The sequence below is a fragment of the Tamandua tetradactyla genome, chromosome X (assembly GCF_023851605.1).
Source record: "Tamandua tetradactyla isolate mTamTet1 chromosome X, mTamTet1.pri, whole genome shotgun sequence".
In the NCBI taxonomy this organism is placed as follows: domain Eukaryota; kingdom Metazoa; phylum Chordata; class Mammalia; order Pilosa; family Myrmecophagidae; genus Tamandua; species Tamandua tetradactyla.
In genome coordinates, this window is record NC_135353.1 from 142,115,410 (window position 1) to 142,143,220 (window position 27,811).

The window sequence follows — 27,811 nt, forward strand, 5'->3', positions numbered from 1 at the left end:
GTGGCAGAGTTCTTGCCTGCCATGCTGGAGACCTGGGTTCAATTCCCAAAGGCTGCCCATGCAAAAAAAAAAAACCAAAAAAATTACCTAGAATTTTTTGCCACCCCCCAAAAACAAATTGTCACCTTCTAGGGGGTGATATCACCCCTGCTGAGAATGCAAATGCTAGGTCAAGAGCAACAATATTCTGAGTCAGTAAATTTGGGGTAGAAACAAATCAAGTATATTAAAAAAAAAATAGAGCTGGAGTGTTTAAAAAGCAACATGTGAACACACCTACTTAATGCTACTCCAATTTTTTTCAGATACCCAATAGAACATCTTTACATATTTATAAGTCTTTAAGGATTTACCTTTTTTGTTTCTACTGTCAGGACTATATACATATGAGTAGAATTGAGAACAGCTTTCGTGAAATATGACTTCTCGCTCATCTTTCTTCTTGACCTTTACCTTATTACCTTTTATACCTTCTAGTTCTTTGTAGGTCTTTCCTTTTAATTATTCTTGATTTCTTTAGTTCTTCTCTCACATAGAATTATGGATTCAGCATCCTGAATTCATAGTTCCATTGTGGTTACGAAAGATGTGAATTAAAACTTTGCAAGCACACAGTACCTTATAGATAATTTTCTCTAGTCAGATAGACAAAGTCCTCTGAGGATTCTAAAGTCACTGCTGAAGCTAATTTAAAAAAAAAAAATCTTTTATCCTTTTTTCATTGTTGGTTAGTTTTCAACTTATGAGTTTTCTTTTATTAAGGTTAAAAAACAACAACAGCATCTATGAGTGGTAGAACTATCCAACCCAGCAGGTTATAAACCAATTAGGATGACAGTGTCCTGAATGGACATTTTCCTGAACCTTTCACATTAGCTATCTCAGCTTTGTTTTTAAGAAAATGTTCAAAGTGAATAGAATAATAAAGAGGCTGTTTAGGAAGGTTTGGGCTCAGGGGGAAATCCTTTCATTAGATTCCAAATAACAGCTAGCTTATTAAGCAGCAAGAGACAGAGATTTAGTATAGAAAAAAAATAGTAATAAAAGGATGGGAAAAAATAAGGTAATGAGATTAGAAGGTCAGAAATACCATTCGAACTGGCAGTATGGCAGGTACATATCAGGTATCTTTTGCTTTCCAAACTGACTATTCTACCTTTGTTCTGAAGCTCTTGGAGTGTCTATCTTGAGAAAATGTATCGTATTTTATCCATGCATACCAAAAAGCCTGTGGGCAAAACTGTTATCTGAACTATGTTGATATTAAAAGATTCCGTAAATGAATTTGCAGCTAACATATTAGACAGTTGTGCTGGTTTGAAAGGATTTATGTATCCTAGAAAAGTCATGTTTTAACCTTGTATTATATTTGTATTGTTCCTGAAATGCTTTAAGGCTTTCTGATATTATTATGGGATGAATGCATTTTGTATATGGGAAAAACGTGTCTTGTTTAGGGTCCAGAGGGTGGAATGTACTGGTTTGAAAGGATTTATGTACCCTAGAAAAGCCATGTTTTAATCCTAGTCAGTCTTGTGGGAGCAACGGATTCTTCTAATCCCTATTCAGAAATATAGGTTGGATACTTGATTAGAGTATCTCCATGGAGATGTAACTCCCCCAGTTGTGGGTATTATGAATAGAGGGAGATGTGACTCCACCCATTCCAGGTGGGTCTTGATTACTTTACAGCAGTTCTTGGGCTTCCTTGGCATAGATGCATCTCTGCTTCCATCAGATGACAGACTCTCTCTGTTTCTTTGGCTTCCCCTAGCTCACTGCTTCCTAATTTCCTTTTCTTATAAGGATGTCCACCATATTGGATTAAGACACACCCAGATTCTATTTGGCCTCATCCAAATAGGATCTCTGCGGGTCTGTTTACAAATGAGTTCATATTCACATTACCCAGAGTTAAGACTTAAGCATGTCTTTGTGGGGGGCATGATGCAGTCCTCCACAATCTGTTTTTCTGAATCTTTTATTGTCCACTCCGCAATCTCTTCTGTATTTCACAGCATGAGTAATCTTTTCAAACCCAAATCTGATGGTCATCATTTTTCTGCTTTAAATTCTGCAGTGGATTCCCATTGCACATAGGATGACCAAAATCCTTACCGTGACTCGTAAAGTCATTGCGAGCTATGGAAATACCATCTTTTAACTTTTCTTTCTAATTAAGGATGCATTCAAATGTGTGGAATCTATTTTAGAGGCATAGCTTCCAAAGGCAATGTGAGTATGGAAGTCACATTTACTTCGAGAGTATTTATTAATCTTTTAGATTAGGATTCATGGTTTATGCAACTTTGATTTTGTACCCATTCTAGTTCAGTCTCAGACACATAGGTTATCAAGAACAAGTTTGTAATGAATGAATGGACAATGGAATAAATGAATGAATGAATGCATAAAGACAATCAGTATCAGAGGATCAAATAGGCCCTTATTTATAAGAACCTATCAGAAATAATATGTACCTTGAGACCAGTTTCTGGCAAAGCTTGTATGTCTTTCTTTTTGTTTTGGTTAGAAAACATCAGTCTTAAATGTTTTTAAAAGAGTCTATTGCTTTGCTGTAAATAGTACATGCACAGTGCTGGTCTATATTTCATTTTAAAGGAAATAGTAGTACCTTATGTTTGCTGACAGCTTTATAGTTTATAAAGCACTTTTCACATAGACTAACTCATCTAAAACTTCTCTATTTCTTCTTTTGCTATGTGAATCCTATATAAGAAGTTCCTTTTAATATTAAGGCAAGTACATTATTCTGTTCCTGTATTTCTTAGCCATATGTTTCACCCAGACATTGTCTCTCTCCTAGGGGTTTCTTCTCTGAATGTATAGTTGTGATTAACCCAGAGAGAAATGGAAACAGTGGGAGCCATAGGTAGAAAATTCTTTTTGTTTTCTTCAAGCGCAAGTATTTCATTTTTCAATGTGCTGTACTATTTTAGGAGGTGCAATACTGATTTTCAGAGTTTATTTACGTATTTTGTATTACTTTTATTTGAATTGGGAGCATTAGAATAGAGAAGGAATTACTTTCGGTCTCCAAATTTCACATCATTTACTACTTTTTTTTTACTTCAGGAGTTGCTGAGTTTTAAATAAGCAGAAATAATTTCGGAATGAGGTCTTAGAAGAGCAACACAAGTCTTTCATCGTTTTTCCTTTTTGGCATTTCAGCTAACACTTCAGTTTAAATTATATTTTGTAATCATTGATCCTGTGCTTGTCTTAAGAACAGTACATATGTTAAATGAACCAGAATGGATTTCTCTTTATTTATTTTTTGAGCTCATTTTTTGCTTTCCTGGAAAAACATTTCAAGGGATCAATTGAGGTTATGCTTCATTAATTCATTTCCTCTTTTCCCCTTAATATAGAAGCACCATTTTTACAAAGTTTTCAAAAAGTTTGCTTTGTGCCTATATTGTATGCTGGGAATTATTTTCATTTTTTTTGCATTAGTACATAAACTCTTAATTGTGCCTTAAAACATCCTTTCCACCCATTTCTTTTAAACCCTCCAATGTGCCAGACTTGTGCTAGGCCCTGAGTATAATGAGATCTAAAACAGATTCCCTTACTTCAAGGAACCCTTCCGTCAGTGGCCACGGCAGACAGTAAATTCACAATTGCCGAATAGTGTAGTCAGTACTTACATGGGTAACGGAATAACAGAAGAACAGAGCACTTTAAAAACTCATTAGATGGAGAGGACACCTGCAACAAAGCTTGGATAGGGTAAGAGGGAATGGTAGGAAAAAATGACTAGTGGTCATAACTTTTGAGCAGAGTGCTGCACAACAAAGGACAGAGAGCATTCTAGACAGAGGGAAGGCAGAGACACGTGTGAGCCGTGGTAGCGTCGTATATATAGAGACGCCTCTGGGGCTATAAAGCTGAAATATAGGGTTCACGACAGGCAGTGGAGGCAAAGAAACTGGAAAAGTAAACACAGGCCACCTTACAAAAGGTCTTCTCCATCTGGTGAAGAGTTTAGAGTTGATCCTGAAAGCAGCAGGGTAGGGGTGATGTTACAGGACTAAATGGTGAATATTATTTAAATATTAAAGAAGTGATGACACATTCCGATTTTCGTCTTTCAAAAAACCTCTCTGACCAGACTATTGAAGATGGGGGAACAGGTGAAAGGCTAGTGTTAGAGCAGTGATTCTTGAACCTGGCTGAATGCTAGAATCACTTGAGGTAGCTTTTGAAAAATGCCAGTGCCTGGACCCCTCTCCAAACCAAGTGAATTGGAAAGGCAAAGATCATAGGTCAATTTTAGATATGTTGAATCATTAAAAGAATTTGAGTAAATGTTTGGCTATGTGAGTTTGGTGCTTAGGAGAGAGTTCCTAGTTTAAAACACAGATCTGGCTATGAACATTGCAGAGTTGCTCAATGAAGCAGTATAAGCAGATTGATACACCAGGAGAATTTGTAAAGTGAAAAGAAGAAAGATCAAAGAGATACCTTTCATGTAGCTATTTCTAGGGGTAAGGGTAGAAGAGGCTGCCAAAGACATAGAATAAAATCCAAGAAAGAATATTGCTGTGTCAGTCAAAGGAGAAGGTTTCAAGGAGGGGCTTGTCAATAATGGGAAGTACTGAAAGGATGTCTGGTAAAATATTCTGGAATCTCCATTGCTGTAGCAACTTGAGGGTCATTGCTATCATTGATAAAAGTAGCTTCACGGGAAGAAATTCTACTTCCCCAAGTTGAATTCTTGATATTCTCACAAGCAGTGTGGACAATCAAGGCTATAGGCTGAGACCCTAGTCTTGGGGTTTGTTCATATGAAACTTAACCCCACAAAAGATAGGTCAAGTCTACTTAAAAGTTAGGCCTAAGAGTCACTCCCAAGAGAACTTCTTTTGTTGCTCAGATGTGGCCTCTCTCTCCAGCCAACATAAGAAGCAGACTCACCACCCTCCCCCTGTCTACATGGGACATGACTCCCATGGGTGTGGGTGGACCTTCTGGTAACATGGGACAGAAATCCTGGAATGAGCTGAGACTCAGCATCAAGGAATTGAGAAAAACCCTAGAATGAGCTAAGACTCAGCACCAAGGGATTGAGAAAACCTTCTCGACCAAAAGGGGGAAGAGTGAAATGAGACAAAGTGTCAATGGCTGAGAGATTCCAAACAGAGTCCAGAGGTTATCCTGGAGGTTATTCTTACGCGTTAAGTAGATATCACCTTGTTATTCAAGATGTAGTGGAGAGGCTGGAGGGAACTGCCTGAAAATGTAGAGCTGTGTTCCAGTAGCCATGTTTCTTGATGATGATTGTATGATAAAGCTTTCACAGTGTGACTGTGTGATTGTGAAAACCTTGTATCTGATGCTCCTTTTATCTACCTTGTCAACAGATGAATAGAACATATGGAATAAAAATAAATAATAGGGGGAACAAATGTTAAAATAAATTTAGTTTGAAATGCTAGTGATCAATGACAGTGAGGACTAAGGGGTATGGTATGTATAATCTTTTATTTCTCTCTGTTATTTTATTTCTTTTTCTGTTGTCTTTTATTTCTTTTTCTGAATTGATGCAAATGTTCTAAGAAATGATCATGATGATGAATATGCAACTATGTGATGATATTGTGAATTACTGATTATATATGTAGAACGGAATGATATGTTAATGTTTTTGTTTGTTCTTAATTTTTGAAATAAATAAATAAATTTTTTTAAAGTAGCTTCAGTGGCAAAAGTCAGAATGTAGTGGATTGAGAAAGGTGTGTGAGGTATGGAAGTGGAAATAATGGGTATTGACCAGTGCTTCTTAAACTTTCTCATGCATGCAAATCATTTGGGGAATCTTGCATAAACATGGGACCCGAGATTCTGCATTTCTAACCGCAGGTTCCCTGGAGATGCTGATGTTGCTGGCCCACTTACCACCCTTTAAATAGCACTGGCATGAGATACGCTTCCATGAAAGAGATTGACATAAGATGGGCCGGGATTGGGAGTTAGGGCCATAGGAAAGAAATTTTGTTTTTGTTGGTTTCTTTTTAAGTGAAAAAATGATGAAATATGGCTATCCATGGAAATTGAAGCTACAGGAAGAGTAATAAATGTAATTTTAGGAAGTAGAAGGGCCTGAAATTCTGAGTATAGGGAGGGAATTAGACATGGGCAGCAGGGACCACTGTACCTGAAGAGAAAAAGGTAAGGAAGGATAGAGATATAGAAAAGTAAGCCAGTAGACAACCTCTGGGATTTACTTTTTAGCCCATAGTCTCTGTTCAAAGAATTGTTTTACATTTATCCTTAGCTTGAATGGCTAGTTTGTGGCATGTGCTCATAAAGCTTAGAATAGGCCTACTTTGTTTTCCGTGTATAATTTGCATTGTCTGCACTTGTTAAAAATAACAAATAAAAGAAAGCTGAAAGCTTTGAGTGACAAAGCATAGCAATGAAATTCAACGTTTGTTAAAGGGAGAAAAATTTGCCTTTTTTATTCTACAGCTTTTGTAAATATTTAGATTCCAATTAATGCATCAGCTGTGATGTGTGCAGTGATAAATGTGCTTTATTGTGGGCATTGCATGCCGGTGACATGGTAATAAATCTGTAGTGCTGGAATTGTAAGGGTCCCTTTTAGCTCCGCTTTAATGAACTCTTGCTGAACCCTTTATTTGCTACATTTGATGCTTAATTAGTTGATGGCTGGGGCAGACTGGACAGATGGATTACCCAACGATATGTTGTGTCTATATCACACCCAGATGGTTTCTATTCTGGGTCTTGTGCCTGACCTAGGATGATAAACTGAAATATTTTTCCATAGCTATAGATCAAGCTTTCTTCCGTCTTCATCTCAAAGCAATAGTCTTCCACCCTCCCAGGAAGTCATTACTTTTTTAAAATTAAGTCGTTTTAGCAGTCAATTTAAAATGAGAATATCACATTTCAACATCTGTTTATTACTAAAGTAATATACATGTTTCATTATGACTGGATATTGCTATTTTTTCATAATCTACAGCTCTTCAACCAATGGTTAAAAGCATTCTCCTCCTTTCACCTTAGTGCCTGTTTCAATATGGTAACTACCATTTGTTATAGTTTATAACAGAAGCAGAAAAAGTAGCATTCTTCAGGGGACTGACTCATTTCCCCTATTACAATCTTTGGCATAAAGGAGGTACAAGAGTCTTTGACAGCCTGTAGATTAGGGAATTAAGAGACCTTCCTGAATTCAATTTCCAATTCCTCTCCATACTCACTGGGGGTATGACTTTGGGCAAAACGTTTTATTTGTCATTTACTCTCCTGTAGATTGTTTAGTATCTTTTAAATGTCCACATTCCACAAAATGGTATTTTGTTTTCTCAACTGGAAAGTGATCTTAAATACTGCTGTTTAAATAATATGCTGTTTTGTGCTTGCTGTGAGAGAACCTCTTATATCGCATTTTAGCATGAAAATTTTCAAACATAGAGGAAGTTGAAAGACTTGTGTAGATTTGTATGTATATGAACCCACCACCTAAATTCTGCTGCATCACCTCATCCCCTTATCTTCCCATCAGTCCTTTTATTTTTTAAAAATATTTGTTGTTGTTTTTTTAAAAAATATATTTAATTTAAAACATTTTTATTAGGGAAGTTGTGAGTTTACAGAACAATCATGCATCAAATACAGGATCCCATACACCACCCTGCCATCAACACTTGCATTGGTGTGGAAAATTTGTTACAATTGATAACACTTTTTTTTTGGTAATTCTACTATTTTTTAACTGTAGTTAAATTTGTAACAATTGGTGAGAGATTATTAAAGAAGTACTGTAACCACTGTCCATAGTTTATGTAAGGGTATTTTATCTCCATATTCCTGACATATTATTCTTTTTCATGCATGTCTTTATCTTCTTATTCATCTACCCATACGTTAGATAAAGGGAGCGTCAATCACAAGATTTTGGCTTACAGAGTTAGCTTACAATCACACGGTTACACGATAAAAGCCATGTAGATATACAAACATTACCAAAAATCAAGGCTATTGGATTTCAGCTCAACAATTTCAGGTATTTCCTTCTGGCCATTCTAATACACTAGAAACTAAAAAGAAATATCTATATGTTCTAGTTTGTTAGCTGCCAAAATGCAATATACCAGAAATTGAATGGATTTTAAAAAGGGAAATTTAATAAGTTGCTAGTTTACAATTCTAAGGCCAAGAAAATGTTCCAATTAAAACAAGTCTATAGAAATGTCCAATCAAAGGCATCCAGGGAAAGATACCTTGGTTCAAGAAGGCCAATGAAGTTCAGGGTTTCTCTCTCAAGTGAGAAGGCACATGGCAAACACAGTCACAGTTTCTTCCTCATCTGGAAGGGCACATGGTGAACACGGTCAGGGTTCCTCTCTCAGCTGGAAGGGCACGTGGCAAACACGGCGTCATCTACTAGCTTTCTTCTCCTGGCTTCCTGTTTCATGAAGCTCCCTGGAAAGCATTTTCCTTGTTTGTCTCCAAAGGTAACTGGCAGGTGGACTCTCTGCTTCTCATGACTATTTCACTCTGCTCTGCTCTCTCTGAATCTCCTTCATTCTCCAAAATGTTTCCACTTTTATAGGACTCCAGAAACTTCTCAAGACCCTCCCAGATGGGTAGAGACATGTCGTCACCTAATCCAGGTTAACAACCACTCTTGATTAAATCACATCTCCAGGGAGGTGATCTGATTACAGTTTCAAACATACAGTATTGAATAGGGATTATTCTGCCTTTATGAAATAGGGCTTAGATTAAAACATGGCTTTTCTAGGGGATATACATCCTTTCAAACCAGCACACTATATAATGAATCAGAAGCTATAATCATTTGTTAAATTCTAATTTCTCAGTTATACTTCCTCCCTCTCATTTGATCTTCCTCTTAATCTTCAGGGATATCTGGGCAATGGCCATTTTTAATTCTTTGTACTGGAAAAACTTGGTTGACACCTCATGGGGTAGAGGAATGAAACTGGTTGATGTTCTTGACTGGTACCTCTGAGTTTCAGGGCTTTTCTGGCATAGGAACAACCCACAGGCCTTAAGTTTCTGCAAAATTGAATTTACTAAGTAAAACTTTTATAGAGTCTTAGATACAGCCCAGGGTATGATTTAGGGTTTTGAGGAATACTGTTGGTTGGGGCTTGGCATACTGTGTCAATTTGCAATATCTGTCTGAAGCTTGTGTAAGAGTAACTTCTCAACTCTATTTGAAATGTTAGCCACTGAAACTTTGTCTCATTTCTTTTCGCCCTTTTGTCCAAGAAGGTATTCTCAATCCCTCATGCCAGAGCCAGGCTCATCACTGGGAGTTGTGTCCATGTTGTCAGGAGTCATGTCCTGTATACAATTGGGGGGGAGGGGTTGTGAGTTTATTTTCAGAGTTGACTTAGAGAGAAAAGCCATGTCTGAGCAAAAAAAAAAGGTTCTCTAGGGACCCGTTATTTTCTGATGCATGTCAAAGTAAGTTGCAGACATCAGTACCCTTTACCCCTAAACACTTGAACATGTGTATCATTAGCTGTAGGTCAGGATTCTTTACAGTTCTTTTTAAGGTAAATTTGTGTAGTGTAAAATGCATGAATATTATGTTCATCATTTGATGAGTTTTTAGAATGGATATACCTGTGTGATACAGACCCCAATCCAGATACAGAATGCCACCAGCCCAAAAACTAAGACCATTTTTCTCGATTGTATTGAATTTAGTTCAACTGATTCCTAGCATGACTGAATATGTGACCCAGAGAAATCCAATGATTTCACAAAAGTATGTGAATGCCTATGTTTACTCCTGTAATTGAGAGCCAGCTAGGGGACAGGCATGCCACTCATTGCTGTGTATCCGTTCTGTAATCTTCACAAATTATTAATCTACTGTTACTAGTATTTCTATTTCACAGACACATAAACTGAGCATGAAAATAATGTTAAGTTATTGATCCGTGCCACATTCCAAACTAACCTTAGAGGATAGACTAATATTATGAGCTATTTTAACTTAATAGTATATTCTAGGTCTGTCCTCCATGAGTTTAAACTAAATGCTTGGCTGTTCCTACAAACTAGTTTTTTCGAGTTTAGAGAACCTGCTGATATTCAATTTAGTGATAGTGGCTAGAATTTGATCATGTGCCCTATAACTCCTCTCATTTTTCAACTTTCTGGTCTGAAACATCTCAGATATTTAACCTGTATTTGCAGAGCGTTATCATCTATCCTCTCATGTTGCTAAATAGAGTAAATGCTCATTCACACTTGTAGCTACATTAGCCTTCAGGGATAGCAAATTTGCTTCTTCTTATAATTGGGTCTGAGATGAGACTTCTCTTTGCAGAACTTACCTCTAGCTAAGTTTTCTTCAGAGTCATATTTAAATGCTTTGTGGAAGGAGAAGGACTATTTCTTAATATCCTCTATAATTTTGAATATTATTGTTTTGACAATCCTTGGCTCATTATTTGTCTTTGAATATCAAACATTGAGATATGCTTACATGATTATAGGTAGAGTCATATCCTAGCATTGTATAATATAAAAGCCAGAGCTATAAAAGTCCTAGAACAAAACATAGGGAAGCATCCTTAGGACATGGTTTTAGGCAGTGGTGTATTAGACTTTATACCCAGAGCAGAAGTAACAAAAGAAAAAAAATAGATAAATGGGGCCTCATCAAAATTAAAACGTTTTGTTCCTCAAAGGACTTTATCATGAAAGTTAAATGATGACCTGCATAAAACAGTGGGGGAAATATTTGGAAGCTGATAAGGGTTAAATCTCCAGAATATATAAAGAAATTCTTCAGCTCAACAAGAAAAAGACATAGAACCCAATTAAAAAATGGGCAAAAGGTTTGCATAGACATTTCTTTTAAAAAAAGATATACAAATGGCCAAAAAAGCACATGAAAAGATGCTCAACATCACTACCTATTAGGGAAATGCAAATCTGAGCCATAATTATAGGCCATTTCACATCCACTAGAATGAGTACTATTTAAAAAACAGAGAATTACCACATTGGAAAGCATGTGGAGAAATAGGGACACTCATTTGTTGCTGGTGGGAATGTAAAATTCTGCAGCCACTGTGGAAAACAGTTTGGCAGTTCCTCAGAAAGTTAAATATAGAATTACTATATGACCCAGCAATCCCACTTCTAGGTATATATTAGGAAGAACTAGAAGCAGAGACTCGAATAGACAGATATTTGTATCACAATTGCCAAAAAGTAGAAACTACTCAAGTATCCATCAACTGATGAATGGATAAAAAAAAATAGCATTTACACACAGCGGTCTATTATTCAGCACTCAAAGGGAATGAGGTTCTAATACATGCCCCAATGTGAATGAACCTTGAAGACATATTAAGTGAAATAAGCCAGACATAAAAGAACAAGTATTGTATGCACTTACTGGATATAATATGAAATGATTAGAATAAGCAAATTCATAGAGTCATAATCTAGAATATAGGTTACCAGGGAACAGGGTAGAGTAGGTCATAGAGAGTGAAGGTTTAAAATATACAGAGTTTCTGTTTAAGATGATGGAAAAGTTTTGGTAATGGATGGCAGTGATGGTCATACAATATTATGAACATAATTAACAGCACTGAATTAGGTATTTGAATTTAGTTAATTTTAGGTTGTGTATACGTTACTAGAAAAAAAATTGTTAAAAATCCATGGAACTGAAAATAAAATTGAATCATTGAATAATGAAGACCTAAACGAGGTAACTCTGATAGGGATGAAAAAGATGGAATAGATCCTTGTTGACTTACAAAAAAAAAAAAAATGAGGGAAACTACCAAAGGCCCCTCCTAGGAGCCTTGCCCAGGTGACTAGCATATTGGTGGTGCTGTTAACCAGGAATGGAAAAGCACTTTACCTCTCCTATCATGAATAATGAGTTCCTTCATTACTGACTTGACGTTTTACTTCAATCCATTCTACTCTGCTCTAGGGGAAATACTCTCTCTTCCCTACCTCTGCCTCCTGTAGCCCAGTATCATCTGGCTTTGAGGGCTGAGGGATTCCAGAGCTGACCAGATTGTACTATCAGTCATAACACATAACTTGGAGAGGGGCTGCGTACCTTCTGGGTCCATCCTGAGGTGACCATGAGAGTGGAAGCCCTAGGAATTGACTTTGAGAAGACCTGGTGGTAGGGCTCTTGCCTTCTCTAGACTCTTCTTCCTGCCCTGTACCTTCTATCCCTCTCTCCTGGCCCACAGCTGAGAACATGGGCCAAAAAATAGTCTTCCATCTTGGTCAAAAATCCTTGCTTCATACAGTCAGAGCCAGGACCTACCCCATGATCTATATGGTGAATGGAAGTGTTCTAGTTTGCTAACTGCTGAAATGCGATGTACCAGAAATGGAATGGCTTTTAAAGAGGGGAATTTATTAAGTTGCACATTTACAGTTCTAAGGATATGAACTTGTCCAAATTAAAACAAGGTTATAGAAATGTCCAATATAAGGCATCCAGGGAAATATACCTTGGTTCAAGAAGGCCGATGAAGTTCATGGTTTCTCTCTCAGGTGGAAGGGCACATGGCAATGTCTGCCAGCTTTCTCTCCAAGCTTCTTGTTTCATGAAGCTCCCCTCGGGGCATTTTCCTTCTTCATCTTCAAAGGTCTCTGACTAGTGAACTCTGTGGTTCTCATTGCTCTGTTGTGGCTTTCTCCAGAATGTTCCCTCTTATTCCAGTAAACTAATCAAGACCCATCTGGAATGGGTGGAATCACATCTCCATGGAGATGATCTAATCAAAAGATTCCAACCTACATTATTGAATAGGGATTAAAAGAAAGGTTGCTCCCTCAAGATTGGATCAGGATAAAAACATAGCCTTTCTAGCATACATAATCCTTTCAAACCAGCACAGGAGGTATGCAAGATTTCTCTGGTCCCACAATCAGCAGTTCCACAATTACCCAGGTTTATGTTTCTCTGAGCCACAGTTTCCTGGATAATCCAGAGCTTCCCAGATACCCAGGGGTATCTCCTTACTCATAAAGGGAATTGACTTCTGCTGCAGGAAGTGATTTTAGGGGGCCAGGAGCCCCCTAAAAATACATCTTATAGCTTCCTCCTCACCCTTTGACTAAGGCAGCATTGTCCCTCTTGCTGAAGATTTGGCCCCACATGAAATGCAAATTTCTAAGGAAGATAAACAATCAGGAATTAAACAAAAAAAAACAAACAAAAAAAATAGTTTAAAATTCCCTTCTTAATCATGTCTAACATTTTCTTGACTATTTTAGCCTCAGGGAATAGTCTGCTGTGTTTCCCACCTCTTTTTTTTTTTCCTGATCCCAACAAATAGCCAAAGCTCATCATCTTAACTGCCATTGGACCATTTTTCCTTTCCATTACCCACAGTTCAACATATCTGCCACCGTTCACGCAGTCAAATGACCTCAAAAGATTTACCTGCTGTTGAACTCTTCCAGGTTGGTATTTTCTCCTGGGAAGTCTTGAGTACTCTGTAGAATCATTGAGATCCAGAGTGTGTGCCCTCTAGCAGCTCATAACTGTTTGCTGATAGCTCTAATCCATTGTTTAGTCTCTGTTCAGAGAAGCAATAACACCTTGCCTTAATATGGCCTGTAATGCTTACATTCATCATTGGATTTTATCCTCACAATAACTCTCTTGTTGTGGAACTATCATTATTATTTTTTTATTTTGCAGTGGAGAAAACTGAAGTTGTAATGAATCATCTTTTCCTAATTAAATTAGCTATTTCATTACAAATACACGTCTGTAACCCAGTCCTAAGTGCTAGTTACAAGCGTCTTTCTAAAACTCAGTTACACTAACTTCTAATTCTAGTACTGTACACTTGGTGCAGAAATTGGAACAGAGTTATTCTTTGTTCTGTAGCAATGTATATTCAAAAAGACAGTCTTTTTTTTTTGTAAGCAATATTCTTCCCAAGGAAAAATGTTGTGGGAATTTATATCAGTCAAGAACGTATCTCGATAATCAAACTTAGCTAGTTTAAAAACTTGAAGTGAAAGATTGGTTAGTACTCAATCAACGAAACTGTTTCTTTCTCTGCAATATTGTGGTTCTTGACATGATTACTGAGTTTCCAATTTGATACTTCTGGAGATTCATAAATCAGGACACATGCTGAGTTCCAGTCTGTCATACTGAATCTTAGGATTGGTTATTTATTTCCCTTCATTACCCAGCATCTACTTACTACACAGATTAGTTGAGAAGCTTTCCATGATGGACCACTATGAGAAGCAATGCATACATTTGGGTAGCTCTTCAATTATCAATGTGCACAGATTGTCTGGGTTTATGTGCATATATTTTATTATTATTTCACTTTTGCATGTCAGATGAATCTGGTGTAAATGTAAATCTAACAGTATGGGCTCTAGTGAACAAGTACATTGCTATAATACATCCTTGGTCCATCAATCTCCTGGGTGAAGTGTTGCAAATGTGGTGCAATTCTGTATTTTGAATTGTGGCCAATAATGCACAATCACTAGATCTATGTGATGTCCAATTATCACAGTGGTCCAGTTCCAAGATAACAGCTTCACATTAATGATCTTCAGGTTTCATGTTTTGCTTTCATTTCTTGACTAGATGGACTACACATAAAACTTAAAAAAAAAATTCTTTCAGAAATGCTTCTGCAGGGTCTACTCTCAAGACAACTGTATCAATCAGTTGCAATGCTTTATTTCTTTTATTAAATAGCTGAGATCTTCTTGACTGCTCTGTATGTGCTGATTTGTTTCTGAGACAAGTCCAGATCACTGCCCAGTGCATATTTCTGAAATGTCCTTTAGCACATGTATCTAAACAATAATTTGTATGGTGTCTTTTAATGCAATTTCATTGAGATATACTCACATACCATATACTTCTCCAAACTGTATATTCAGTGGTTCACAGTGTCATCATATAGTTGTGTATTCATCACCATAATCAATTTTTGAACATTTTCATTACTCCAAAAAAAATAACAGTAAAAATAATAAGGAACACACAGAGCACTCCATACCCTTTATCCACCCCCCTCATTATTGATTTATTTTCTGCCTTTATTTTCTTACTCATCTGTCCATATACTGGATAAAGTCACAAGGTTTTACAATCACACGGTCCCACTGTAAAAGTGATTTAGTTATACAGTCAACTTTGAGAATCAAGGCTACTGGATTATAGGTCAACAATTTAAGGTATTTCCTTCTAGCTATTTTAATCCACTATAAACTAAAAAGGGATGTCTATATAATGCATAAAAATAACCACCAGAATGACTTTTCAACTCTATTTGAAATCTCCCAGCCACTGAAACTGTATTTTGTTTCATTTCTCTTCCCCCTTTTGGTCAAGAAGACTTTCTCAGTCCCACAATGAAATGAAAGCTTTCTCAGTCCCATGTTGCCAGGGAAATTAACACCTCTGGGAATCATGTCCCACACGGGGGCAGATGTCAGTCATTTTACCTGTAGAGTTGGCTTAGAGAGAGAGGGGCGACATCTGAGCAACAAAAGAGGTTCCTGGGGGAGACTCTTGGGCACAATTATAAGTAGGCTTAGCTTCTCCTCTGTGGGACTAAGTTTCATAAGGGCAAGCCCCAAGATCAAGTGCTTGGCCTATTAAATTGGTAGTCCCCAATGCTTGTGAGAATATCGGGAATTCCCCAGGTGGAAAAGTTTAATATTTCCACATTTTTCCCCAGTCCCTTAAGGGGACTTTGAAAATACGTTTTTTATTTTCTGCCCAGATTCTTCTGGGATGCACTGGGGCATCACACTGACCTATACAAACTAGCAAGCTCTCACTCCCTATTCAAGGGTCCATGTAATTATGGAGTTTGAATAAACTGACCATACAAGGTAAATTAGCTAGTGGGCCACAGAAAATACAATTTTTGCACCAAAGAAACATCTCTTCCTTTAGTCTCACGCAAAAGTTGAAGTTTAAGCTGCAGCAAATATAATCCTGTACCTTTTAGTCCAATTTCTATATGGTGACTTTTAAAAACATATTGCATTTCTTATCATTCATAGCGGCCACAGTGATGTATGTTTTATAGGTTGAAACCCTTTAGAAAGCAATGAATTCCCCAAAATTATGTAGAACACATTTTACAAGTCAAATAATACTTGATAAATTTTTATTGAAGCACAATATACATATAGAAGAGTATACATATCATAAATGTCTGGTTGGTGAATTTTCACAGAGTGAATGAATACACCTGCATAAAAGAGCTCCCAAATCAAGCTATGAAACATTACCAAAACTTTAGAACTGCATCTCCTTTCCAGTCACCACCCTTCCCACTGGAGCAAGCACCATCCTAATTTGTAAAATCATCCATTGCTTTAGCCTGTTTTATATAAATGTAATCAAACCCTGTATACTCATTCATGCCTGCCTTCTTTCCCTCAACATTGCATTTATGAAATTCCTCCATATCGTGGTTGTAGATCCCTCATTCTCAAGGCTGGATATTATTCTTTTGTGTGAATATACCACAATGCATCTATCCATTTTACAGCAGATGGCAATTTGGGTAGTTTTCCATTTGGGGCAATTGCAAATAGAGCTGCTATTAGCATTCTACTACATGTCTTTTGGGGAATGTAAGTATGCATTTCTGTTGGATATATACATGGGAGTGAAATTACAAGTCAAATAATATTTTGAATATAGTTGACAAGTTGAGTATTCAGAGAAATCTTATTGTGAATCCTCTTGTAAAGAAAATAATCTGTCCATAATTTGTGCTGTGCACATGGTTTCTCACATATGGCCTGTTATTTCACAAGGGGCGATAACATCTGCTGACTGTCTTTCCAGTATGCATCTAATTGTACTTATGTTAATAACATCACAACATTTTTATTGTTGTTATTATCCTCTGGAGTTCAGAATGATTCAAAATCTGCAAATGCCCGTAAAAATATCTTGTCCAATATATACAACAATTTTTTGTATCATTCTCAGTCTAAGATTTGGTTAAAAGATAGACTGAGGCAAAAATACATGCCAGTGGATTCTTTCTGACCTATAGCCCATTTCAAGAATGTTAGAGAAAGAAGGATCATTGCTTAGTTTTGACTCAGAAGATTCTCCCCATGAAATACATCCCCCCACCTTTTAATTTATGGTTTTCTATCCGATGAGTATATTCTACTAGTAGACATGGTATTGAAGGCAATTTTATACAAAAAGTATGGTCAATATAAAGATATGAAATGAGAAATGATTCAAGCCCAGAGAATGTTTGTTTGTCTGGAATTGAGATCATGAGCAGGAGAGCAAAAGCAAAATAAAGAGGGGAATGTGAAAAACTTGAGCTAGTATTTAAATTACAGAGAATTGAAATGCAATATAGAGACAATTATTGCTATTGAAAAAGAAAGACTCAAGGCTCTGGGCAAGGGTTAACTTTGGAACTGCAATTTTTACATCATTATGAAGAGGAGGATTGGTTCATTGAAGCAGTCTACATGTGCACTTCATTTGAAAAACAGTGATTGAAGTATATCAAGTGCCAAGCACTTGGCTATGCACTAAGTATTGTTTTACAGTGAATAAAATAATATCTTAGACTAGATTCTCCCAAAAGCAAACATTGAAACAATGATTTGAGTGAAAGTCATTTATCTGAAACATGACCCCAGGAAGGGTCAGTAGGGGAGTGGGAAAATGAGATAAGGAAAGGAAAGAAGCCAGTGATCAAGCCAATTATTGAGCATGTTATTGCTGTCAGAAACTAGACTTCAACCTGCATGAGGGAACTCTGGTATAGAGTGAAAAACACACCTCACAGCTGTCACCCATGAGAGGTAAGGGCAAGGAAATAGGAATGCATTAGCTCCGTAGCACGGTGGACTGTGACAAGAGCTTACAGTAGGAACCTGCTGGTATCTACTAGAATGGTGAGTTCCAAGGGCATACAGGTGGGACAGCATCTACTACAATTCCTAGCTTTACCCGTGAGTTATCCACTGCCTAGACTGGGAGACAATTATGTAAAAATTTAAATTATGATAATATGTAATAAAAGTGTTTAAAGATTAGCAAAATTCTATGGGAGGACCAAGGAGGGAGATAATGACTGTCCAGAAGAGAGCTGGGGAATTCTTTGTATGTGGCAAGGACACTTGAGCAGGTGATGAGTTAGCAAAGATCTACTTAAAAGGAAAAAGAGCAAGCTGTATCTTAAACCATGGCTCTACCCACCATGGGTGCCCTATATGTGCATGCCCTGGGATAATTTGATCCCTAGCTTGGCTCTCTTTAGGAGTGTTAAGTATATAAATAAATATAATAGAAAGAGATAAAGATATGGTGGCAAAAATATCTCCTGCCCATAAGACTCATAGAATTGTGTCTTCTAAATACCATGACATTTTTGATGAGCCTTGGTCCTGTGGGCTTTGGAAGTTTATATGTAGAAACTCCTCCCAGTTGATAAGCAACAAGTTTATCCAGATACCCTTGTTAAAGCTGTTTTAAGCAGGATCAGTATCGTCTTCTAATCTTTCCTATTTGAAAGATATCCCCATTTTCAATTCCTATTACTCTTATACAGTCCATTTGAGACCCATGTCTGCCATAGAAGAGTATTCATCTCTCTGATCACTTAGAATATTTTAGGATATGCCAATGGAAAACTGAATTCAAACTAGCTTAAGCTAGCTCAGAATAAATGTCACTAAACACATGAGAGGTAGAGATGAGGCTTTATCCAGGGATTAGATGGTATGTCCAGATTCCAGTTTTCCTCCTCCATTTCATAGCTATTCTTACTCAATATTTATTCTATTTAAGTAGCCCTTCTCTTTCATAACCCCAAGATGGATACCAGGGTATCCATCAGGTGTGAGGCAATGTGTTTCCTTCTTTAATAGTACAAATAGAAAATCTGAGTTATTTCCTTGGGTCTAATTGGCCTTATGTGGAACATAAGCCCAAAGTTTGATCAAGTGCTAAGGCCAAGGTATGGGCTAAAATCAGGCTCTACTGCCCACCTATAGAGGTAGGGTAAGTTCATTATCTGGAAACCTTATGGAAAGGAAAGGGGAGGGGAGGAAAGGCAATCATAGTGGTGGGATTAGGGAACGGGGGAATGAATGCAAGAGGAGGCTATTAGTGAATGTTCACTACACCCACCTCCTCAGGGACTGTTCTGCATCTCACGTTGCCCTCTCTCTGTGACTGCTTCTTCCCCGTCAAGACCTCTATTGATTCTCAAGCTTTCCCCATTTTTGAAAAAAAAAATTTCCCTAACCTCAGATCCCCCATCTAGGTACCTTCTTATAAAGAGCTCTGGATGAATAGTCTGCAACTTACTGTCTCTTCTTTTTCATAGCCATTCATTTGTCAATCCCCTACAATAAGATCCCTACTCGTTTTCTGTAAGTTCCTTAGGGAATTCCATGTGGCCACAGGCACTGGTTACTTTTGGCGTGGGCTTTGGGAATTGTGATGTGGTGGGTCCAAGTCTTGACTCATCCACTCACTATCTGTATGTCCTTAGGTCAGCTCTTTAATTAAGTCTCTATTCCCTCATCTGCAAAATGAAGATCACAACAATAACAATGATACCTATCTCATAGGATTATGGTGATCATTAAATTAGTTAGTACCTGTAAAGTACTTAAAACAAGGCTTTGAACAGAGTAGGTATTCAGATAACTGCTAGTAATTATGATTTTATCTCTTTTGACATTTAAAAGTGTTAAACTCTCTTGTATTTTTAAATTTCGGTCTTCTCCTTGTTTCAATGAAAGTACTTTTTCCTGATTATTCCTCATAACTTATTGACTCCTCTTCCTTTGTTTGGTCTTTAGATATTATTCTAACCAGGGCTTCTCTCTTTGCTCTGCTCAATCTATATAATATTCTAATGAGAGTGCATTCCCGTTGATGGCTTCAATTTCTACTTTCTGTGGTGATTTCCAGTCCTGGATTTTTCTGTCTGTCTTTGTATGTCTCTGTCTCTCTCTCCCAAAACACTCAGCTATGTTCCAGACCCTTCATTCCAGCTGCCAAAATGCTAGTCCTACGTGGATGGTCGTTGAAACCTCCTACCATTCTGGTACAAGATTGAACTCAATATCGTTTTCCTAGAACTGCTCATCTTGTATTCTCTTGGTAGATAGTGAATAATACAACTACCTAATAGGCACTCAAAGTACATCCCAGGGTATCTGTGTTAGCCTCCTTTATTTCCCCAGTGCTTAAGAAAATGTCTGGTATCTAGTAGATGGTAAATAAGATGTTGAGTTGTTGAGTGGCTGGCTAGATGGATGAATGAATGGGTAGACGTGCTGGTGCATAGAGAGTTAAATACCTTGTTGAATGAGTCTATAATCTGTAAATTTATTTAGTTAAGTATTATCCAATCATAGTGTACAGTTGAGGGTCAAGGGTGAGAAAGTAAACCTTCAGTGGGATGCACACCCCATTGAACCATTTTATCTTGCTACATTGCACATATTATGACCCCTTTTCACTAGCAAGCTTCCACTGCCGGGATTGGACAATTATTTAAATGCTATGTTTGTCTAAAATAGTGATCCAGGATATCAAAGTTACTTCCTTTACTCCCAATTAAGAAATTTCTGCCCTTCAAGGGAAGAGCTGCTTTAGGTCTTCCCAATATCAAGTGATGACCTTCCTTAAATACAGACTATTTCTGCTCTGATTAAATCAACTATAGAGTGCACAAAATATTCAGTGGTACAAAACAAACCATGTACCATGGTTTTGTAAAAAAAAGCAATAGGAATTCCAGAAATTTTGCTAGCATAGTAAATGTCACTAATTAAGGCTAATTAAGACAAAGGCAAATTAGAATCAGACTATTTTTAAAGAAAGTCAATTTTATTATTTCTTTGTGCATATAGCATATGGTAATGGACTGGGGGGAGAAAAAGGTGCCAACTTTGTGTACTAAAGGAGCCCACCTAAAATTCGGAAAATAGAATATGGTTATGTTTGTTTTCCATATTCTAAAGTAAAGCATAATCTCTTGGGCAGCTCCATTTTAGACTCCCAGTATACCAAAAATCATTTCAATATGACCCAATCTCCAGTCTTACACAATATACCCATCACAAATTCTTATATATTGTTACAAGAAGTTTCTAGTACACTTATCTGCTGTTGGGCCCCCCCGCCCCAGAAGAAAACCCTGGTAAAATGTTTCAAATGTGAATGGTGCATTTGGGAGGTAAAGGAAACATCAGTAGAGGAGTGGGGCAGTGAGACAGGGAAAGCAGGGCAGCCAATAAAAATGGTACCCTCACTTCTACTGTAGGCCACTGGAGCTTTATCCTACTGAGTAAACTCTGGGAACCCTTGTAAAACACATGTCTCAGAATTCTCTCTCCTAGGGTCAGGGGAGCCAATATATTCACATCCCAATTCCCACTGTTCCCAGGCTGTTCCTGGAAGTTAGTGGGGGAGAACATCCATGCCTTGGTGCTTCTAGCCTGCCACTTCAATGCCAAAGAAGACTGATGGCAACAAAAAAAACCTTGGGTCAAGATATGCAAATGCTGGCAGTTGGCAGCAAAGTAATAGGCACTGAAGTGGTAAGGGCAAGGATCGCTGAGCATTCTGCAACCATACCTTTCTTAAAGATGATTCATTTTTCCCTTTAGGGATTAAAAATAAACAGAAATAATTTTTTTACATCTAATACTGATGTTCTAGGTCACCTTTAGGAATATAATTTAACAGAAACTCATGTTTGCCCTCTTAAAAAAGTAAGGGATCCCTCTTGTCCATCATCTTGCTACAAACAATGAACAGTTTTTCAAAGAGCAACATAAAATGTGAGATAATATATGAATGTTAAATTCCAACAGACTTCTACAGACTAGCATTTAAAAATACTATATATTCATTCTTCCTTTTATTTTTCCAGTTGAAAAAATTCAGAATCAGTGGGATGAAGTCCAGGAACACCTTCAAAACAGGAGGCAACAGTTGAATGAAATGTTAAAGGATTCAACACAGTGGCTGGAAGCAAAGGAAGAAGCTGAGCAGGTCTTGGGGCAGGCCAGAGCCAAGTTGGACTCATGGAAGGAGGGTCCCTACACTATGGATGCAATCCAAAAGAAGATCACAGAAACCAAGGTCAGTATCAAAGTTACGTTCTTAGAAAAAAAAAAAAAAAACAACAACGCCTGTTTATAGAAGATAAAATCATACCATAGGTTGAAGTTTAATGACTCATTATGAAAAAGTATTAAAGGAAAATTATATGGAAACTGAAATGAGCAGTAACTTTTCAGTTATTTCAGAATAAAGTAGAGATTAGAGGAAAACTGATGGCTAAAATCAATCATAAAATTACTTTTGTTTAATAATCTGGATAAAGTGGGCTGGTTTTCATATTGCATCATCTTTAATCACTTCAAAGCTGCTGTACATACTTATGTAGTAGCATGAAGTCAACCAGTTGGGCTTAATGTCTTTCTAGAAAAAACAACTCCTTCTTATCTTATTTGAGGGGCCCTAAACGGATAAAGGAAGGTTAAGGCTAAGGCAGGTGATGAGGTGTACTCTCACTTTCTCCTGCCATTCTCTGACCTCCAGCCTAGTTCTTTCTTCCATTCCTTCTCTTCCCTTTTCCCCAACAACTCCATCACATATGTTTGCCTACTAGTCTAGATCTCTTCTGGATAAAAGAAAGGGCGAAGGGAAAGGAAAGGAAATTTGCTGAGTGACTATGTTTGATCAAACACCATGCATGGTGCTTTATATGTATTTAATCCTATCAAGTCTATTACTTGAAAGATCTTAAATGCTAGACAATGAGGATATTGTAGGGGATTTTAAGCAGAGAAGTAATTGATAGGAACTTTATCAGATTAAGTTTATTCAGAATCTTCTATGGACTTTTTTCCTGGCAGAAAAGGCCTTCTACTAAACAATGATCTGACTCTCAGACTAGCCATGTCATCTTAGAAGAAATCTATATAGTTTACTTGGGCACAGTGCTTCCATTACAAAATGAGTCAAGTTAGACTATGCTAAGCTTGAGTAACAAATAAACCCAGCAATCTCGATAGGTAAACTCAATAAAAGTTCATTTCTTTATCATGTTACCGTTCACTGGGGGCTGAGCAATCCTCCCCAAAGAGTGCCTTCCTCCAAATGGTGACTTGGGGATTTGGGCTTTATTCAATTTTTTTAAATAAACATTTTAAACACGTGAATGCCCAAGATCACTTCAAAAGGTGAAGAGAGAATATGATGTCACCCCATGGAGTCTAATGGGCAGTCTTGGAAATTATGTACACCATTATACTCACATCCCATTGGCCAGAGCTTATTCTCAACTTAACCTCAGGAAAACTAAATGGGGTTAGTGAGTATTTAATCAGTTTCTGTCATAGCTACTTGGCTCCAGGACCAGAGAGACTATGAGGACAAGATTTTCATTTATATGACAAGAATGTTAGAAACCCATATAGAATTTTGCAGTCCTTTCATTAGTTTTGTCAGAGGCATCGTCTAGTTAGATTCAAAAATCTTTCTTTCATGAGATTTACCACATGGAACTTCTTTCCCACTAAGAACTTCTCCAGTAAATGAACATGAGTGAATTACAAATTTCTCATTGTCATTTCCCAATTCCTGGTCTGATTATGTGAAATACAGAAACTATATGTATATTCTTAAGCACTGGGCTTATTCATAAGGTCCTCTGTATATTATGTTACCTCTTTTCCTTCTCCATAAATTGATAGCGCTATGAATCTAGCAAATCAGGGGCCAAACTCATTAACTGGTTAGGAGGAATTACAGAAAACAAATTTGAACTGGGTCCAACCCTCTATGAAAACTATTACTGTTATTCCCAATTTACAGGTAAGAAAACTGAAGCCTAGAGAAGTTCAGTAACTCTACTTTATATGACTATATTGGGATCTGAGCACATATTCTTGTAGATGACCTCACAGATTTCCTTTCCATCTGTTGTTTTTGTGGCTAAAAATTCCACTGTGAGGCTCTCCTAGAGAGATAATTTAATTATGTACTGATAAAGAAGATTATTTTATTAAGCCAAAAGATAAAAAATGAAAGCAATGAAACAGTATACTGTGGAGAAGTGTTTATATTCTATTATACTGTGAACAATGGCGATTGCAATTTTTATTTCTTTTTAAATTAAACTGAAATTTTTAATTTTTCCAAAAGTCAGGGAGCATGTGAAATGGAGATCTTGTCTTTGTGCCTAATATGTTATTACTATTGAGTGATATTAGCTGTCTGATCACTTACAGATTTCTTTTAGGAAGAAAGTTTGAGAATAGACATTAGGAGATATTGGACACTTTGCCCATGACGTCCTTGCTCCATAAATTCTTTGAGTCTATGTACCTAAGATTAGCAAGACAGCTGGCAAGCATCATAAGACACTCATCAGACTGTGTCTAGAGACTTGGAGAACTGATTACAATATCCAGTCTCCCTTGTAACACTATCACTGTCACTAAAGAGCAACAACGAAGTGGTTCCAAAGGCAACCACCAGCAGTTAATACCCTTTGAAAATGTAGACTAGTGACATTATCACAGTATGTGCGAACAAAAGAAAACCTCACCAACAGTCCTGCTATTTTAGTGATTCATAATCACTTGCATTTATCCATAATCTCTTTTCGTGCTTATTTACATATTTGTAATTGTCCTCATATTGTAAGTAACATTTTGAATTCTGATTTTTAAATGTAATTTTATTGTACAAGCAATCTCTGTTGCTGTGTAACTTTTTGTAATAATCAGTTTAAATTCTTAATACTATTTCATTAAGTTTTCATCTTTTCCTAAACCACATCCTTAATGGCTGGACATTTAGGAAACCTCCTCCTCTTGGTTAGAAAAGATGGTGGAATAAAAATGAAGACAATAACAGTCCCTTCATGGAATAGAAACCACATGTGAAATAACATCTGGGAAAGGCCCATCTTGAAAGCATCAGTGTGACCCCTGCCATACAGCATACAAAGAAAAAAAAATTCCTGCCAATGGGCTAGGACAGAATCTATGAGAAATAGCACTGTTTTGAACTCTCATGAGAGACAGGGAATGCCATTAGCACCTAAAACTGTTGGCAGTTATCACCATGGGTGTGTTAGTTAGATTCAGTTGTCAACTTGGCCAGGTGAGCATACCTAGCTCTGTTGCTGCGGACACAAGCCAATGGTACGTGAACCTCATCTGTTGCTAATTACATCTGCAGTCGGCTAGGAGGCGTGTCTGCTGCAATGAGTGATGTTTGACTTAATTGGCTGGTGCTTAAATGAGAGAACACAATGTAGCACAGCCTAGCAGCTCGGCATTCCTCATCTCTCAGCACTCGCAGCTCAGCCCAGGCCTTTGGAGATGCAGAAAGAAGTCACCCTGGGGAAAGTTGTTGGAACCCAGGGGCCTGGAGAGAAGATCAGCAGAGACCATCCTGTGCCTTCCATGGAAGAAAGAACCTCAGTGGAAAGCTAGCTGCTTTTCCTCTGAGGAACCATCAAAATAAATCCCCTTTTATTAAAAGCCAATCCGTCTCTGGTGTGTTGCATTCCGGCAGCTAGCAAACCAGAACAATGGGATTTGTTTCACTTGGCAGAATATGGGTTGAGTTCACAACCTCTTCCCTAGGATGCTAAGATTGGTCCAAACTTGGCATTGCATTCTTGGGAAAAATTATTTCTTGATCATTTTAAACTTTCTTTTCCAGTGTCAAGAAAGATCTATCCAGTCTCCGAGTTTTCATTTATTTTTTTCCTTTTTTTTTTTTTTTTTTGGTCTGCTTTGTAATTGCTTTTGCGTCAAATTCAGCATAAAAGCTTTACAAGCATGACGGCATTAGCTGTTTTGTGCTTGGCTGAGCTCAGAGCACATGAATTCAATAGAAAAATGAAATCTCGTTGAGCTTAGCTGATTTGGGTATATAATACTTAAAGCTATCTGAGGCGAGAAACCCAGAAATTTATCAAAGTATTAAATAAACATTTCCAAGGCTGAAAAATCTCTGTTTTGAAGATATTCTTTAGGAAACTTGAAACAGAGATACACTGTCTGTAATCATGTAATTAATTTAAAAGTTGAACCTTGTTTTTATGTAATAAATACAGTGGCTATTTGAGGATCTCAAATTATTTTACTAGGAGCAAAACTATTCAGGGAGATCTTTTTAAAATATGAAAGTAGAGCCTTACCCTTTTAATTATTGGGGGTGGGGGGTGGGGTAGAGGATGAACAGTGTCAAGTAATATTCTTATCTGCCATAAGTATATGTAAAGTAATGGGAAACAAATTCTTCATTTTCATGTTTTGTTACTTTTTTAGACTTGTACAAAATAAACCTGCAAATTTACACATAGTAGCAGATTGAGATTTAGATTTCTGGTGCATTAATGAAACACAGTATCAGAAATCTTGCTAGGACAATCAATCTGCCATTTCCTCCTGCATTTTCTTTATTCCCTTTTGTTCTCCCCTAAAACTTCCATATGATTAAGGAGAAAGAATCAATAACCTAATAATATTTTCCTTCTAAAGTTTGTATAAGGCTATTAAACTTTTCAAAGCGTACATACAGAATACTTCCTACATCTCTGATAAAATAATAGGATAGTTTACCCAGGTACTGCTGTATTACATAAATATTTAATGCAGCCAAAAAGTTTTGAATAGGATTATGTTCTGATTGTACCAGATTTTGCCTAGCTTTCTTTTCAGAGTTTAGCTTATTCCATATTAGAATCAAAATTATATGTCTTTACATACTTTTACATTACTTGTCCTCATCCTCATCCTTTATAATCACCTCCTAATCACCCAGCAACTGAATGCCTTTTCATCTGACATAATATTAAATGTATGCTGGAGGCAGGATTTCCAGAATGGCATAGTGAGGATCTCTGTAAATCTGCTCTTCCATAAAAGCAACTGAAAATGCTGGCAAAAAATTGTCAAAGTCACCTTTTCTAAATTCAGGAAGTTAACCAAAAACTTACAGCAATAGCAAACTGCTATGTCTCAGTTAGAAGAGCAGAGGTTGTGACTTTTTACTTGATCTAATCCCAGTTTCTTCTCCCGGCTCTTCAGTAGCCTTGCAAACCAGTACCCTCACAATAATAGTAGCTCTGAAACCAGCAACTTTGCAACTATCAGAAAGGGCAGACCAAGTTGAAGCTCTTCAGGAAGCAACATTCCACTCCCAGAGCACTGTCACTAGTTGACCTGTCTCGCAGTTTACTAGAAAAACACTGTTCACAGGGCTTTGCCTGACTCAGAGATAGCTCCCCAGAAAAGCCTAGGGTGTTTGTAAAAAGCTAATAACCAGCAGTTATTTAACAATGCAGCTACCTGAGGCTGTGATGCCAGTTGGGACAAACAAGAGCCTGGCCAAAACCTCAAAAGAAAGATCCTGGGAATGAAATGTCCATAGGGGACTTTGAAAAGCTTTGACATGCTCCTAGTGATGTAGAAGGCCAAGTGCATGTTCAGGGCTCTATCATACCCAGGAAAGAACTGAAATTACCCCAGTCTCTCCCTTCTGGTTTACCTTGAGGCCCTGTACAATTAGTAAATGAAAGCTAAGGCAGAATATAAATTGAGGGTTGAAGGTGTGTCCCTAACACAGACAAAGAGCCTCTTGGTTAAAAAAAAAAATGTGCAAAACTTATCTCTAACCAATCATTAGCTTATCACTAAGCTAATCAAGCAGAGACTACAGTGTTTCACATTACAGGGA

At 37.3% G+C, this 27,811-nt stretch overlaps 1 protein-coding gene across 9 annotated transcripts in view; it reads left to right on the forward strand.

The window, feature by feature from the left end:
• The window catches only part of DMD (dystrophin), a 2,428,671-nt gene that overhangs the window by 1,857,501 nt on the left and 543,359 nt on the right, over positions 1-27,811 (forward strand). For all 9 annotated transcript variants that reach the window (XM_077145121.1, XM_077145123.1, XM_077145120.1 and 6 more), the window contains one exon: positions 21,975-22,186. In XM_077145121.1, the coding sequence (XP_077001236.1) occupies positions 21,975-22,186 (212 nt within the window). The remainder of the gene's footprint in view (positions 1-21,974; positions 22,187-27,811) is intronic.